General features: G+C 39.3%; 1 protein-coding gene across 1 annotated transcript; it reads right to left on the bottom strand.

The window, feature by feature from the left end:
* Window positions 1–902: 902 nt before the first annotated feature.
* Window positions 903–9349, bottom strand: LOC131232776 (pyruvate kinase isozyme G, chloroplastic). The gene is made up of 12 exons (XM_058229252.1): window positions 8947–9349; window positions 7959–8243; window positions 6510–6675; window positions 5494–5628; window positions 5241–5351; window positions 4981–5069; window positions 4052–4114; window positions 3055–3230; window positions 2117–2219; window positions 1756–1913; window positions 1333–1441; window positions 903–1231 (listed from the first exon to the last, which is right to left on the bottom strand). The coding sequence occupies exons 1-12, from the start codon at window positions 9169–9171 to the stop codon at window positions 1118–1120; spliced, it is 1734 nt and encodes a 577-aa protein (XP_058085235.1). The 5' UTR covers window positions 9172–9349; the 3' UTR covers window positions 903–1117.
* Between the last annotated feature and the right edge of the window lie 8224 nt (window positions 9350–17573).

Genomic DNA, 17573 nt, shown 5'->3' with positions numbered 1-17573 from the left:
TGGACATGTGTAATAATATGAGTAGCTAACAAAAGAAGATAGTTGGTCAGGATGTAATAACTTGAGATCACGTCCTGACCAATATTTATCATATGGTGTTGGTACCTTATCTGCCTCCAAGAAAAAGAAGAAAACAAGGGGAAAAAATGAGGTGTGATTTTGTGCAGTGTTTCAGATGCTCAGTTGGTTAATCAATCAAATTCTCTTTTTTTTTCTTTTTTTTTCTTTTTTTCACATAGCTAAGCTGTGTTTGTAAGAAACACTAATGATGATGGTAAGTTCTCCAGCAAGTGGACTGATGTTTAGAACTCATTAGATACAAAATACGACCACTTGTAAACAGTGAATGCCTCCAGCTTCACATTCACTGATACGATAGCACTATACATGAGTTCTACAAAACATCTAAGAAAGATTACTACAGTGGATGATATGCAGATAATCTGAGTGCCTCCACTCATCAAAGAATGGGTACAAAAAAGGATAGGCCCTCGTAAGAAGCATGAGCTTCATAGAAAGCTTTTAAACTTCTAGCAGTTAAGCTAATTACAAGTATCACCAGAGGGTTTGAGATAAAACATCATATAAGCATAAGAGACGCCCTTGTTACATTAGCAGTCTGCTAGCAGGTTTTCTTCCATGTGAGAACAAAACATGGAAATAGCATTAAGTTTATAGAACAATGTGAAGAATAATCAAACATAGAAGTTCTCCATGGAAAAGGACAGCTGATCTTTATTAGCCATCAACATGATTAACTCCCAAAAACATTTCATGTGGTTGGTAAAGTGACTCGAGTACAGAGCCATGCTGCTTTACAAGGCTGTCCTTGGGACATCTAATACTATTCAAAACTCATCACTGGAAACAGTTAAGTAAAACTACAAATGCACTTAAGACACTTTTGATTACTCTAAATGGTTGCTATTTGTAAAGCTTCTTTTTTATTGTTACCATTCTTCAGGTGAACTGCAATTCACAAGACAATTTCCTAGTACATTCAATCTCCACTATCAGATGTGTTGCAGATAGATATATAACTTTAGTTAGAAAAATAAATAATCAATAACTAATAGTAAAAAGAAAATGAAAAATTGCCTATTCCAAAGTACATACGTCACCCTTGGACCTTACGGACTTGGATGTGATGCGTAGACTCTTGGCGCCAGATCGGTTGTGTTCCACTCTGGACAAGAGTAACATACTCTCCCTCCTTCAACAAACCTCGGCTCTGGTGCATGAAAATTTTATAGAATTAACTATTAAAGGGGAAAACAAGGGGAAATAAAAACAATCAAGATCCATGACTGCAAGCATTCCATAATTCCATACCAGCAAGAGATTCAGAGCTCGAGAGAATGTCTCTTCTGCATCATTGGAGAACTGCATATATATGGGCAGCACCCCGTGATAAAGTGCCAGCCTCTGCTTAACCCTTTCTCTGTCAAGCATGAAACTCTAATTCTATCATCACAAAAATTATACAACAACAACAAAAGGCCTCAATCTATAACTTGCACATCAGCAAGCCAATAATTGAGGAAAAGTCCTTAATGCCAAATGTTGGCTATTTGCCATCATGAAACTTTCTTGGAAAGCAAATATGAAGGTGGTATATTTTCAAAGCAGTGCTGTTTCTAGTTGCAGTTTTACAGAAACCCATCCAAAAATATTATAATTTAACAGTTAAAAATACAAAGGAACCTGTATAAATCAAACAGTTAAATCTCGTAATGATTAGTGAAGTGAACTTACTCATTCGTGAAGGCAAAGATGGTAGAGGAAGGCCGATAGTGGCTTAACAGTGTAGCCATTGATCCCGTTCTCGTGAAGACAAGAATGGATGTGCGAAGAGTGTTAGCCATTGTAGTTGCATGGAAGGCAAACATAGCACCCATGTGGCTCTGATAAAACTGTCCACAATAAATAGCCTTTGAGAGAGAGACAGGAATAAAAGAAATTGATTGTACACAGAGGAGAATTGCATGTTTTTGACTGCCATGTCCTACATTTCAATCTTCTTAAGCCTAGTATCGTAGATGTGTTACCAGACCAACTTATCCATGATTAAAAAGAAAAGGGGCTTTCCCTTGTTGGTATAAGAATCATTAAGTACCTTGAGAGCAGTAGCCGGACTAGGAGGGGAGATGCTGTTTGACAAAGTTGATTCAGTCCTCAATGCCACAGTATGCATTACTTTGACAGCCTTCAATGGATACCTAAAGTAACAGTTGCATATATGTAACATCTTCTATTGATCATGAATACGCAAGGAACAAGGAATATGGCAGTTCTTCAACATACTTGATAAAAATATGACTATATGCATAATCAATATTAACTGTATCATTATTCTGAGACCATGAAAAACTAAATTCTTCGCCTGCCAATTCACAACTGCCCTAAATTGATCTGATTTCTCACTCCATTTTTCTGAACAGAAACAAAACTAATCCCACGTTTTTCAGAATGTAATTTTTACTACCTATGTTCTTCAGTCGTCGTGTGCTTCTTTTCATAAGATCTCCCCATGTGCAATATAAAATGGCATTCAAAATGCTTTCGCCAAAGATGTACAATTTACCAATATCACGGGGGAAAAAAAAAAATTTCTCAAAATGATTCTCTTTTTTTTCTTTCAACTTTATTAATGAGAATGCCACCGATTGTGATTTATAAACCTTACTTGGAAATAAGCAAGATATACCTTGTAACCAAATAACCAATTTTATTAAAAAAGGAAAGGAAACCCAAAACGAACACCGGCTACCCAAAACCCATTACATCGGTGGAACATCGAAGTTTACAACCTGATCCCTAGTTACACTTTAACAAGGGTCATCAACTAATAACAGATTACTGAATGCTTAGAAAAGTTTTTCCATGAGACAAGGCACCAATTTGCCAAAAGAGAAATTTAATCATAAAAAATAAAAAATTCTTTGAGGGTTTGAGGTCTGAACAGTACTTTCTGAAATGTTATGACTAGTCATATAGCAAGAAATCTATACAAAAAAGCACTTCACATAACAAGAAGTCTATACAAGTACTTACTTCCCATGGGCAGTTTCACCAGAGAGCATAATGGCATCAGCACCTTCTCGAACTGCAATTGCAATGTCAGAGACCTCTGCTCTTGTTGGAGTTGGATGGTTAATCATGCTCTCCAACATGTTTGTTGCCACAATCACCGGTTTTCCCATGCTATGGCACCTTCTAATGATCTCCTCCTATTTGATCAGTGCATCGAAGCTTTAGTTACTTTTTACAGCCACGAGATAAAAAGTTAAACCTAGAATTTGATTTTCTGAACTTCGCAAATCTTTGGATAAGGTCATAGGGAATCATAAGTCACTATTTTGCCTCAATTTTCTTGTCATTTGGACTAACATCGAGACATTATTTAGGTTCGTAACAAGAGGATCTAAGCTTAGCTTAATGCTGGGCAAATTTATGCATTGTGCCCAACAAAGTGCTGATAAGGTTGGGATATGGCTGAAATACTCAAAACATAGTGCAAACAACCACACATCCTCCACAACCCCAAGCATTACACCACTAAACAAACATGGAAAGGCCCCTGTGTGTATAAAGTCCTGTAGAATCTGAACAAAGCCTGCTTTAAGTCAATGATTTTCATAATGTTACACCCAATCATGCAACAACTTAAAGGGAATCCTTAGTGGAATCAGTTTCTTAAAAAATGAGAGAGAGAGAGAGAGAGAGAGAGAGAGAGAGAGAGGAGGAGGAGGAGGAGAGGAGAGGAGATGAGAGAGAGAGAGAGAGAGAGAGAGAGAGGAATTTGTCATTAAAATTCCCTATAAAAAGGCCGATGTTATTTTGTAAAAAGGAGAGAGAGAGAGAGAGAGAGAGAGAGAGAGAGAGAGAGAGAAGGAGGAGGAGAGGAGAGGAGATGAGAGAGAGAGAGAGAGAGAGAGAGAGAGAGAGAGAGAGAGAGAGAGAGAGAGAGAGAGAGAGAGAGAGAGAGAGAGAGAGAGAAGATACTTGCAGTAGCTGAAAATAATGTAAAATGTTCTAGGGTCAAAATCACCTGCAACAAAGGAACTTCTTCAATTGGAAGCTCAGCTCCAAGGTCTCCACGAGCCACCATTGCCTATTAATATTTGAGCAAAAATGATTAGAAACTACTACATACATAATCATTGTAAAAATTATATGACAAAAGTGGCTACATGATAAAGAGACTTTGCCAAGACTAAAATTTTATTTTTTTTTTGTTTATTTTTAGATGGATCATTTCTTCAACTTTTTCATTGCCTAAAAGAGTAAGATGGAGATTAAAAAATATGGTCAGAGTCCAAGAATCCAAACTGCAGAAGGTCTTTTATTTTAGTGATATTTGTCATTTAGGGAGTGAAAAATTTTGCTTTGCATCAGAAAATATAGTTCCTTCCAAGTTGTATTATTTAGACATGTATCTTTTTATTTAATATGACTTTCAATTAAAAACATTATTCTACAAATATTAATTATACGGGGTGCATGAACATTGGGACAAATAGAAATACGTGGAAGCTACATAAGTAGAACATAAATAGTAATAAAAAACAAAAGATAAAGATAAATTAAGGTATTTTTAATAATTAGGCATCATGATGAGTCTAACTCAATAAATTTCTAAGAACAAAATTGAAAATAGAATTTGCTTCTCGGAAAGATTCTACTAGATAATTCCTAAACGAATTAAGATAAGGAAAATCAATCAATCATGAATTCATGATTTCTATGACCTTTGCATATATAGACTTGAAATGTACAAGAAAAAGAAAAACATCCATGGTGACTGCTTATAGAACCTGACGTGTTTATTCCAAGCTCATATTTGAGCATACATGATTTCGATTTGTTAATGAAATGGAAGATTAACTTTAGAAGCCAAGTTGAACTTCACAAAATCATGCTTAATCACTCTGGCAAGAAGGGAACTGATCAATCTTATGAATCTTTAACATGACTTACCCCATCAGATGCAGAAATGATCGAATGAAGATTTGGTATTGAATCAGCACTTTCAATTTTGACAGTCACATGAATATCAGCACCACAGCCTAAAAAAGAAGAAGTTCCTTTGTAATCCTTCTCCAAGGACAAGAAAAGTGACATTACATTAAAATGAAAAGCCTTGTTGAATAATTATGGAACATAGTTTTTGAATTTTATGATGGAAGTGGAACACATGGGTTTTGAATTTATGATGGAACATAGATTCTGAATTTTACTTTTGAGATAGTCTTTCAATTCATGGACAACTTTAGCATCTTTAACAAAAGAAACAGCATAGAAATCAACTTTGTTGTCCACCCCAAACTTGATATCTTCCCAGTCCTTTTCTGTAAAGAAAAAGAGGGGGTAAAAAAAGGATTGAGACAAGCAAGCATCAAAGTTAGATATTTTTAGAGAAAAATTGAAAGAAACAGAAGAGAGCAAGAAGTGTGAAGCTAGCATTGCCACATGGAAACAATAGGAAGTAACCTGTAATGGAAGGCAAGGTCGCGCTTTTTCCACGAACATTTAAATGACGTCTTGATTTAAGCTCTCCTCCATCAATTACTTCACACTTGACCAAATCCAATGTTTTGGACTTCACCACTAATGACATCATTCCTCCTATAAAAGATGCAGTAATGTAATTTGTTCAGCTTGATTCACAAACAAGCCATGAAATTCATACTTAACTAAATCCTAGACATTGACATGATTGCAGCAATCCCCCTATTTAAAGCAGAGGATGGTGATAGACGCAAGGTTTATTGCCTCCAAGATCACTACGAAAACTTACAATGCAAATACAAACCATCTAGGAATGGTATAATCAATGTCACAACCCCAAATATGACCCCTATTAGGTAGGCTTAGGTAGCCCCACGAATCACAATTTGGCAGTACAGCAAACACAACCTGAAGGTATGATCCATGTTCATTTCTTAAGTGCCTTTCCACAGTATCTTTAAATTATAACCGATAAAGATATGATCCATGTTCCATTTATTGCATGCCTTTGTTTGATCTTTAAAGTTTAAACTTATCAGTAGGGCATATGTAAGCCTAACAAAATTAAATGGGAACAGTAACAAAAGTCCGCAACACCACTGGAAGCCAAGTCCATGCAAATGGAAAACCCCAAATCAATGCTTTGCAATTAAAGTACAAGCTCTCTGACAGGCAAAAACAGAAGTTGTTTCCATGGCGTCTCACCACAAACGTATCCAAAGACAAAAGGACACGTGAACACCCATCCATGTATACATTTCATCCTTGCCCACCAGTGAGATGGCTTTCGGGATCCACAACCATCATTAAAATGTCCTGAACCTTGAATCTACTTAACAACACCAATCACTAGCAACATGATCCTATATTTTTAGAATCATTGCTTCAATGCTAAAAGAGTTAGACATTAGGTGCACAACAAAGTTTCCAACGGAATGCCATTTTCAAGAATAAAAATACTTAATTATGAAGTGGCATTTGAAAGCAACTTCACTTACCATCAACCAATAGTGTATCCCCAACTTCCACATCATTCACAAAGTCATCATAATTTACACTAACAGTGTCTTCTGAGCTGACTCCTCTTTTAATGGTGAAATTGAACTCTTGGCCCTCCTTAAGCAAGATAGGTTGAGGGACATCTCCACTTCTAACCTCAGGGCCCTAGAAGATTCCAACACCATATACAAATCATCATTTCCTTTACGGGGAAAAAAAATAAAAAAGGATAATGAAACAAAAGTATTAGAAATTGTGTGACCCAAGCCAAACTACGATAAGACAAATAGTTGCAAGAATTATTTCAATACAATGCATTCAAGGAAAGAGTTAGATATAATTATTACTGATCGAGATTGAGAACCTGATTCACACAAATCATAGTCTTTTGGGACCAAAAACATTTTTTTGGTATTTAAAACAATGTTGAGCATTTATCCTTTGCCACTACCAAGAGCAAATCTTATTTGAATTTGGAAAGCTAGATGAAACCACAAAAGAGCACCTGAAATTAATGGGTGAATACATCACCACCACCATCATCTAAGCCTTACCCCAATATATGTTCTTCCCAATTTTGGCATTTCAAAATTCTAGATGGGAACCATTTTCCAGTAAATATTGATAATATATACGGCATCCTAGTTCCTTAAAAGTTTCTGCAGCTCTAGTTCAAGGAGCTCCACGATGTCAATTCAAAGAAAGAAATATATTGGAATTAGGTGACTTATGAAAGTACAGAACTGCGAAAGATGGCTTATTGAAAAATATAAAGCTGGTAAACAATATTTCTCCCTCAACACCATTGTCTTTTTTGCATTCTTTCTTTTTGTTTTCTTTTTTTCTTTTTCTTTTTTCCTGAAGGATCCCAATGTATGCTTCAAGAGAAAAAGGAAAAACAAAACGATGGCAAGCGGGAAAATGGGCCAATGGCAGATGCTGTTGGACTAATACAAACAAACTGATGAAATTGGCTCCATGAAAGGCATAAGGCATATCTTCTATCTCCAAAGAACTCTCAAGAGTGTGTTGTGATTGTTGATGACTAGATGACTTCAATGCGCACCATCAATCGAATTGCAACAACTCATCGTTTGCCATATCAGCATAAAAGTACGTGTTTCTCCCCAGAAATTCCAAGTCCTAAGTGACTAAGAATAAATTGATAAGGACAAAATAAAGTACGAAAAAAAAAAGAAAAAGAAATAATTGTACCTTCCAAATTTCATAGTCAAAAAATTTTCCAACGACAAGACTTCTATTAAGAAAAAGAAGGAAGAGAAAAGTTATTTATAAATAAAATAACAAAACCTCAAGCAGAGTCAATATTAGGTAAGAATTAGATGCGCTGGGGAATAAATCATGATAATGATGTGCTCTGCACTCAAAGAAAATGTTGGAGAGGAATTATCAAATAAATATAAAATATTAATGTGTAGAAAGCAAACCTTAGTATCAAGCATTATGGCAATAACATTGTCCTTGGACTGAGCATTGTATTCTTTAACCAGATCAATAGTCGTCTGATGGGAAGCATGGTCTCCATGGGACATGTTTAGTCGTGCTACATTCATTCCCTCTTCTGCTAGTTTCCATATCATTTCACGTGTACTTGTGGAAGGCCCAATGGTACACACAATCTTTGTTTTCCTCCTCGCAATTGAACTTGTCGTTGGCTCCCCCAATTTGTTATTAGCTGACTCTAGTAGCTCAAAAGTCGAGTTAAACTTCTCCTGATCAAGTTGGAACTTTAACTAGTTAAAGTTTATACTTTTGATGAGTTATATGATACACAGGCACTCAGAAATTGTACACGTGGCATATATTAACTCAAATAAAACCAACTAGACTGCAGCGCACTGTCGCCAAGTCACAATCCGAAGATCAGATTGGTTGAACAATCCTATCCTATGATCCGTAGACACTTGTTCGTGGAAATAGGACCGTTGGATATGTTTCATTTGTAGCTGTCCAATAAATGTCCACCAATCCGATAGTCAGATATTTAACTAAGCTTGGTACCCTAATTTGGACGGTCTAATTTGAAAACTTATTTGCCACTGCAATTTCTAAGTAATGTTTTTAGTGCCTGCATATCATCCATCACACTCTGACAGAGTATCGAAGTTTTTCTCTTGTACTTTGTTATAAAAAAAAAAATGAAAATTTTATCATAGAAAATCCAATTAAGAGAGAGAGAGAGAGAGAGAGAGAGAGAGAGAGAGGAATTCAAGATACAATCCTGTGTAAATCACTAATACACCAACTAACAGTACAAGAGGATCGCATCACGGTCAGTACAGACCAGCTCTGCTTTAATTAACAATTGGTGGACGCAACCATACAACTTTGTAGATTTCATGAATACCAATCCAATAGAAGGAGGATGAGCGGTCCGATTTAAGGAAAAAAAATTTTGAGGAAAGAAATTCTTACAATCTCTACAGGACCGTTCATCGCTGCGGGGTCGGCATTTTCATTCCGCTCCGTCAGTTTCATCGACACAGCAAAATGCTTGCCGAGGGATCTCGATCTGCTTCCACATGGGAATCCGATCAGGTTTCTTGAGGAAGCGAGACGGTCGAAGCTGATCCGCCTCCCGTTTCCGCATTTCAACGGTGAGATTCGCATGGATAGATTGACCTCCGTCGCAGCTGCCATTGGAGAGGAAAGAGAAGAAAATAGAGACGCAGACGAAGGGTATTCTTGTCCTTTTTATGATAGATGGGAGATGTTCGTAAGCTGAGAGAAGCAGAGGGAACAAAAGAATATCTGAACAGCAGCAGAAAGATTTTTCTGCAGAAGAAGACGACAAAGCCTCTGTTTGTTTCTCCACCGCGTAATACAAGCGCGAACACTTCAATTAAAACCCTACACGACTGTGCTGACCGCACGTGCAATCATCCAATCGGTTCGGCTGTGCAGCTGGGCGGATCACCCACAGGCCGGGCCCCTATAGCCCGCTTTGGTCCGGGACCAACACTGTAGCAATGGGCCGGCCCACAACCCGACCCCACTCAGCCTGACAAATTGGTCTAATCCCCGATTCCCACGTGAATAAGAGCATTTTAGAAAAGATGTGGTCTCAAATCCAACCAGTTGGAATAAAGCTAGGTTCTACCTAATGGATAATTTCCAGACTTTCATGTGGGTACAGTATCTCACCCGTACAATAGGTTTACCCTACCATGAGGATCACCTTGTACAAAAATTAGCCATCCTACTAACCAAGTGATATCACTATTTTATTTCCTGTGTATCGATATCTAGACAATATTGTTGTCTATGGCGTCGCCCCCACCTGATTAGTAGATTGGGCTAATCGTGTATGTGTTTTATCCACCTAGTCCATCTATTTTTCCTGCTCATCTTAGGACATGAGTCCAAACTTGAAGCACATCCAAAGTTTAAGTGGACCACACTACAAAAAATATTGGGAATTGAATGCATATACCATTGAAAACTTCTTCTGGGCGACCGATGTTTTGGATCAAGCTGAAATTTGATTTTTTTTTTTTACCTTCACATATCCATCTATGTGTGACCTTATGAACAGGTTAGATGACAAATAAACATCACCGTGGGCCCTAGGAAAGTTTCACTAGTAAAAGTCATTATCCCCACTACTTTTCTACGGTGTGCTTTGTTGGGAGCAAAGGCCCACACGAGTGGAACTGAGTCAAGCTTGGCACAGCTCAACTTGGCTTGGCCACCAGCGGACCCTAGTTCAAACTCGGCTCGATCCGGTCCTCAAGCTTGACTGGCCAGCTTGGCTCGGCTCGGCTCGGTCAATAGCTCGGGCCAGTTCGAGCCGAGTTCGAGCAAAGATTGAGCCTCTGCCGCATTTTCTCAAACACATAGAGTGCACCTTCAAATTCTCACGGAATGTAAAGTAGTAGCATTGGTTTACAGGTATTTCATCAAACACTCAGTAAAAAACATAAAAATCAAGATACAAGGGTATTTGTTTCATATACATACTTTCCTCGCCACCAGCTGACACTTCGTTGAGTCATTTCATCAAACACTTGCTGAGCGACAGCAATATCAAAATAACCGAGTCACCGAACTAGTTCAATCTAAGTTCGATTCAATAAAAGACATATATCGCATGGGCCCCATAAAGAACCCACACCATGCTATAGCCTGATGAGGTTGCATAAAGTTCTTATGGTAATTGGAGGCCTCGGAAATATCTAATGCACATGGGAGGTAATGTTATTTTGGATGCCTTGGCAAGTATTAGGTGGTAAACCAAATGGACTTGGTTTCATCATGTGAGCATGACCATAAGCATAACATGTCCCAAAAATCAGGCCAGTCACTTATCAGGTGGACCATGCGCACATGAATAAAACGAATGGGTGATGAATAGTTCATATCAAATATAAATGTGTGTTACGTTTTCTATCTACACTACTCTGATTTGTATACGATGGCTTATTCACAATTGGTCTTAATGAACAGTTCAGATCTTCTACACGTGTTATATTTGAATGAGTGATCTATAATGAAACCCTTAGTCTCATACAAGTCATGTTCTCTTTCCTGGATACTTAGATTATTGCCCTACTCTTTGAAGGGTTGTGATGTGACGAATACGTCTCTTTATCTTGTGATGGGATATGGTGCTTCTTCTCGCCATAACAATGGTGGTTGGATTATTGATCGGGACAGCCACCTTGTTGACTGGACCCCTACTGCAAATGGACCATGGCTCGAAGAGCAGTTTATTTAATTTTAGCCCTTCCACTGAGAAACCGAAGTCATTAATGGTTGAAATTTAGAAGAAAAAGGAAGAAAGATAGATGGCTCATATCACTAAACTAATGGTTGAGATAATTTAAGGATAAAAATGAAGAAAAATTGATGGATCAAATCATCGGACTAGTAGTTGCGACTTAAGGAAAATGAAGAGAAATCGATAGCTCAAATCATCAGATGGGTGTGATCTTTCAACAATGGCCCATCCATGTTAGTGTCCACATCTCTGGAATTATTGATCTGCCATCCATCTGCAATATGTACAGATGGAAGAGTGAGATCACAATGCAATGGAAAATTACCTAGCTTATCAATGCACGTATACCTTTTGCTGGTAAGGCTGGCAATGGGACACGGTGGGCCCACCATAACTGGGCCAGGTAAAAGAATGCTTAGAGATCATTTATGGGAAAATAGGCTTAGTTAACAATTCCAACCACTCATCTGTTGGGAGTGCCATGGATTGCTTATGGGTCTAAATATCCATATTCGTTAAAGAATCCTAACCATCCATCCATGGCTTGGAAAATGAAAGACCATAGAAAAGATGGATAACTTATCTTATTAGCATTAGTTTCACCATGTAAGTCCCATGAAATGCACGCAGAACCTAATTTAAGGTATAAATTGGTTAAGGGTAAAAATGGGTCGGGTTGGGTGGCGTTAAAGGGGATGCCAGACCTGACCCATTCAATAATTAGGTTGGAATTTTGGACCGAGACCCAACCGATTAAAATTCATGTTGGTTTTAGGTCTAGTCAAGTCAAAAGTAGCCAACTTAGTAATTTAATGAGTTGGGTCTATGCTAGAACTGGACACAAACTGAGTTAACTCAGTTAACTTGCTCAAATTGACTCAAAAAACACTAAACTTGACTCGACTCAAAACTATATTCGAGCCAAGTCAAGCTAATTTTTATAGCTCGAAAAAATTTCAAACCGAGTTCAAGCTGGCCCAAGCTTGACTCAATTTATGAACGGCGTCTAATAAAAAAAAATGATACATTTCATTTACTGCAAACTATGTTGATAAAGATTGAAAATTTTGAACTTCCGCTACATTCCTCCTCCCCATACTGATTTGGTTATTTCAAATTGCATATATGACTGGCTACGAAATTAAGGCATTGAAAATAAAATATTTTCAATAACTTTAAATAATGTTTTAGCAAATAAAAATGTAATTTCATTCTTACATAACTAGTTCAAAGCAACTAGAAATTTATTTTTTTCGGGGAAAATATTCTGGGTTAGGTGTTGTGCCTACATATTAAATTTAATTGTATAAGAATGACCGAAAACAATTGACCCCACTATAAAGAACATAAGAGAGAGTGTAAAATACATAAGAGGTTTACCTTTAAGATTGAGCATGTGATGTGATATAATCTAACGTTTAAATGTGAAGGCTCAAAAAACGTTGAAGTTAGATATATACACACGTTAAAACTCAACTTTCGAAATGTTAGATTCAACCATAGAAATGGAACTTCCATTTCCTGAATACGTGGCGCATGATAAAACATATTCTTCATTGTCTACTAAAGATGATTTGAGCAAACTAAAACAAGTTCATAAGTTTCTCAAGATTTTTTATGATTACATGAAATTTTTTTCTAGAAATAAGCATCCCACAACAAATATATTCTTCCGTCTGTTTAAAAGATCAAGCATAAGAAAAAGTATCAGCGAAGATCCAGGCTTTCTACAACTGATGACACTTGTTATGCAAATAAACTTCGATAAGTAATGGGATGAATGTCATTTGTTAATGACATTAGCGATTTGACGCAGGGATGAACGTGATGAGGATAACTACTCCGAATCCACGGAGCTTCTCTGGACTCCTCACAGAGACTTCTCGAATCCACGAGGAAAGAAAGCAAAAAATAGAAATAAATTCTAATAAATTCGAAATTGATTAATTGATGAATAAAAACGAGTTCACAACCCTTTAAATAGGGGTACCAAGCAATGGGAAAGATATTAGAATCAAACTACAACTCAAACTCTTAGAATTCACGACTTACTATAAATAGTAAACTTACTATTTATAGACGGTCGTGATGTCTACTAGTGCACAAGGTTTTCGGCCAAAAATAGCAAGTGTCCTATTTGGCTTCACCAACCGTTCTCCTAATTATTCTAAGCTCTTTTCACGTTGGGCGCAACTCCTAAAGCCCGACGGATGAAGAGTTATAATGAAACTAAAACTTACTATTTATAGTAAAAACGAAATTAAAACGGGGAAACGACCATCGATCCAGGGGTTTTTCACAATTCTGGGCTGCGCAACCTCGCGTAGCTGGGTTGGTTGGCTTCAGTAGCTCGTCTACCCCAAAATCATATATTTTACGTCAGATAACTCATTCCGGATTGTAAGATACGCCCGATTAAAGGTTCGATGGTCTGGATCACTTCTGTCGTCGACCGAGCCTTTTCTGATCCATCTTGGCCATGTAACTGTCCGCGACTCGCTCTACATCAATCTCCTCCACTTCAAAAGAACTCGTCCTCGAGTTCTCGTCATGCTCTGGTTCATGATACTCGGTTAGGTCCGTGACATTGAAAGTCCGTGAGATTGCCATGTCATCTGGGAGATCAACAACATAAGCGTTGTCATTGATCTTTCGGATGATTGGTACCGGTCCAATCTTCTTATTTTTCAACTTGTTGTACGTCCCGGTCGGAAATCTCTCTTTGCGCAAATGGACCATAACGCGGTCGCCTACCTCGAACACTTTTTGTCGCCGATGCTTGTCCGCTTGTTCCTTGTACTTCTCGTTCGAGGCATGTAGCTTGGTCTGCACTTCTGCATGGATGCCCATGATCTTGTCTGTCATATGTTCTGCTGCAATACTCGTGCCTGGGTGCTTGGGCAGAGGGACCAAGTCAAGTGTGTGGCGAGGCACTCGTCCGTAAATAATCTGGAACGGTGATCTCCCTGTCGAGCGGTTCACCATATTGTTGAATGCAAACTCTGCTTGAAACAAGACCAAATCCCACTACTTTGGTTTTTCTCCTAAAATACAGCGAAGGAGGTTTCCCAACGTGCGATTCACAACTTCAGTCTGCTCATCAGTCTGTGAGTGGTAAGCACTACTGAATTGAAGTCGTGTATCGAATTGATTCCATAAAGTCCGCCAAAAGTGGCTAATGAACTTCGTATCACGATCGGAAGTAATGGTCTTGGGGACCCCGTGTAGCCGAACGACCTCCCTGAAAAATAAATTCGCCACGTGTGTTGCATCGAGGGTCGTCTTGCATGGGATAAAGTGCGCCATCTTTGAGAAACGATCTACCACCACGAACACCGAATCCATGCCGCATTGTGTTCGTGGGAGACCAAGCACGAAGTCCATTGATAAATCCTCCCAAGGACCGTTAGGCACAGGTAACGGGGTGTAGAGGCCCGTATTCTGAGATTGCCCCTTGGAGGTCTGACAAACATGACAACGTTATACGGCTTTTCCCACATCGCGTACTAACTGTGGCCAATAATACCACTCTTCCACAAGAGCTCGCGTTTTGTCTCGCCCTAAGTGTCCACCAAGGCCACCTCCATGTAGCTCCTGAATAATCTGCTCCCTCAGAGAACTTTGGGGGATGCACAATCGATTCCCTTTGAAGAGAAAATTGTCCTGTATATGAAGGTCACTGGGGTGACCTTCTTGACACTTTATCCAAGAATCTTTGAAGTCCTCATCCTCGGCATACAGCTCCTTGAGACAGTCAAAACCGACTACCTCGTTGCTCATTGTAACTAGTAGTGATGCACGACGGCTAAGTGCATCAGTCACCTTGTTCTGCTGCCGTGACTTGTGCTTCAGAACGAACGTGAATTCCTGTAAAAACGCAACCCATCTAGCATGCACACGATTCACGTTAGTCTGACTATTAATAAACTTTAATGCTTGATGGTCAGTGTACAAAACAAACTCTCTTTGAATCAGATAATGCCGCCAATGTCGCAGCGCCTGAACAACTGCGTACAACTCAAGCTCATAAGTCGACCACTTCTTTCGGGCTTCGCTGAGCTTCTCGCTGTAGAAGGCTACCGGCCTGCCTTCCTGTGATAATACTCCTCCAATTCCGACGTATGAAGCGTCACACTCAACCTTAAACAATTTGTCGAAATTAGGAAGCACCAAGACCGGTGTTGTAGACAAACGATGCTTGATATCATGAAAGCTCTTATCAGCTTTATCGGTCCACTGGAACGGTCCTTTTTTCATGCAATTTGTTATAGGTGCGACTATGGTGCTAAAATCTCGCACAAATCGATGATAGAAAGTCATCAACCTGTGAAAACTCCTCACCTCATGAATGTTTGTCGGGATCAGCCATTCCCTAATAGCTCGCACCTTTTCATCGTCCACACGAATGCCTGTGGACGTTACAACAAATCCTAGAAACAATAGGCTGTCAGTTAAAAAACTATACTTCTTCAAGTTGAGGTACAACTTGTTAAGTTGTAGGACCTGTAGCACCTGCCTAAGATGTTTCTTGTGCTCTGCCTCATCCTGGCTATATATCAATATATTATCAAAATATACTACCACAAATCGGCCAGTGAACGGTTTTAGAACTTGATTCATCAAATGCATAAAAGTACTTGGTGCATTTGATAGGCAGAAGGGCATGACCAGCCACTCATACAACCCTTCCTTAGTCTTGAATGCCGTTTTCCACTCATTACCGGGTCGAATACGAATCTGATGGTACCCGCTCCTTAGATCTAGTTTAGAAAACACCTTGGCCATTTCTAATATATCGAGCATGTCGTCCAACCGTGATATTGGGAACCGATATTTGATGGTAATTTTGTTGATTGCTCGGCTGTCGACACACATGCGCCAGCTTCCATCTTTTTTTTTACACTAATAATGCTGGTACGGCACATGGGCTCATGCTCTTTCTCAAGAGACCCTTACGGATCAATTCCTCCACTTGCTCCTGAAGTATCTCACACTCCTTCGGACTCATCTGATAATGAGGGCGATTGGGCAGGCTAGCCCCAGGGACGAGGTCTATGTGATGTTGGATGTCCCTCATGGGGAACAATCCATCAGGTAAATCCTCAGGCCAGACTTCTTTGAATTTGTTTAACAACAGTCTTAAACTTGGAGGGATGTTTGAGGGTTCTTCTTCCTCGCCCTTCACCACTACAGCGTATACCTCGCCGGTTTCCTTGGATTCTTCCATAAAATCCCGAATGGTCAAGAGGGAACTCCCCTCTACTTTAGAGGCTTCAGGATGGTTCTCTGGTGCCATAGGAGCAAAGATTATTTTTCGATCATCCTTAACGAATACGTAAACATTATCTCGTCCCCGATGGGTCGCATCACGGTCCGACTGCCAGAGTCGACCGAGTAACATATGACAAACTTTCATATCGACCACGTTACAAAGTATTTGATCTTTATAATTTTTACCAATTAAAAACGAGATAGTGCATTGTTTAATTACCTTGGTCTCATTCACCTTTTTTATCCAGCCAATTGAGTACGGGGAAGGATATTTCATCGTTGGTAGCCTCAACTTGTCCACCATCACTCTTGAAACGATGTTCTCGCTACTACTACTGTCTATGATCACATCACAGACCTTTCCATTGACGGTGCACCGAGTACAAAATATATTGTGTCGTTGTGGATGTAATTCCTTTCGTGGGGCATACAGCAATCGCCTCACAACTAGAAATTCGCATTGATCCTCGCCCGTCATTTTATCGCCACCTGCTATTTCTTCAGTGATTTGTTCATGTTCATCAAAGTGATGGTCTTCTTCTGTGGCCTCATCTTCAGTGCCCCCTTCGTTTATAGTCAAGTGTGCTGCGGGACGTTGAGGACAAGTGTTTGATAAGTGGCCTGGTTGGACACAGCGGTAACAATTGTTCGACCATGGCCGAGCATAAGGATTTGGAATCCTACTCGGACTCGCTGTTGTAGGTGCTGCACGTTGAGGCCTAGATGAGTCGTTCCCCATATCATGATTTGCGGTTGTAGGAAGTTGAGGTACTGGGTCTTTTCCTCGTGGCAACACTGGATCCTGCGTGGGACCCGTCATGGGGGGTCGAGTTGAAGGATATGGATGAGCAGGAGCTCTTGCAAGTTGTGTTTCTGCCCTACCAACCAATTGAACTGCTTCATCCACAGTCCCGACTGGGTACATCTGAACTCGGTCCTGAATTGTCGGTCGCAACCCACCTATAAATCGTGCACGAATCTGTGACTCAGATTCTGATAGATCGTTTCGTGTAGCCAGCCGTTGGAATTTTTCAGTGTAATCGTGACTGTT

The sequence above is a fragment of the Magnolia sinica genome, chromosome 18, assembly GCF_029962835.1.
Source record: "Magnolia sinica isolate HGM2019 chromosome 18, MsV1, whole genome shotgun sequence".
Taxonomy (NCBI): domain Eukaryota; kingdom Viridiplantae; phylum Streptophyta; class Magnoliopsida; order Magnoliales; family Magnoliaceae; genus Magnolia; species Magnolia sinica.
This window is presented reverse-complemented; position numbering and strand designations above follow the sequence as displayed.

Coding starts and splice junctions, on each gene's coding strand:
- LOC131232776 (XM_058229252.1), bottom strand. CDS start 9,171: ATGGCAGCTGCGACGGAGGTCAATCTATCCATGCGAATCTCACCGTTG. Junction 5,070..5,240: donor ATTGAAAGACTATCTCAAAA/GTAAAATTCAGA, acceptor CTTCTTTTTTAG/GCTGTGGTGCTGATATTCAT. Junction 1,442..1,755: donor ATCTTTGCCTTCACGAATGA/GTAAGTTCACTT, acceptor CATGCTTGACAG/AGAAAGGGTTAAGCAGAGGC.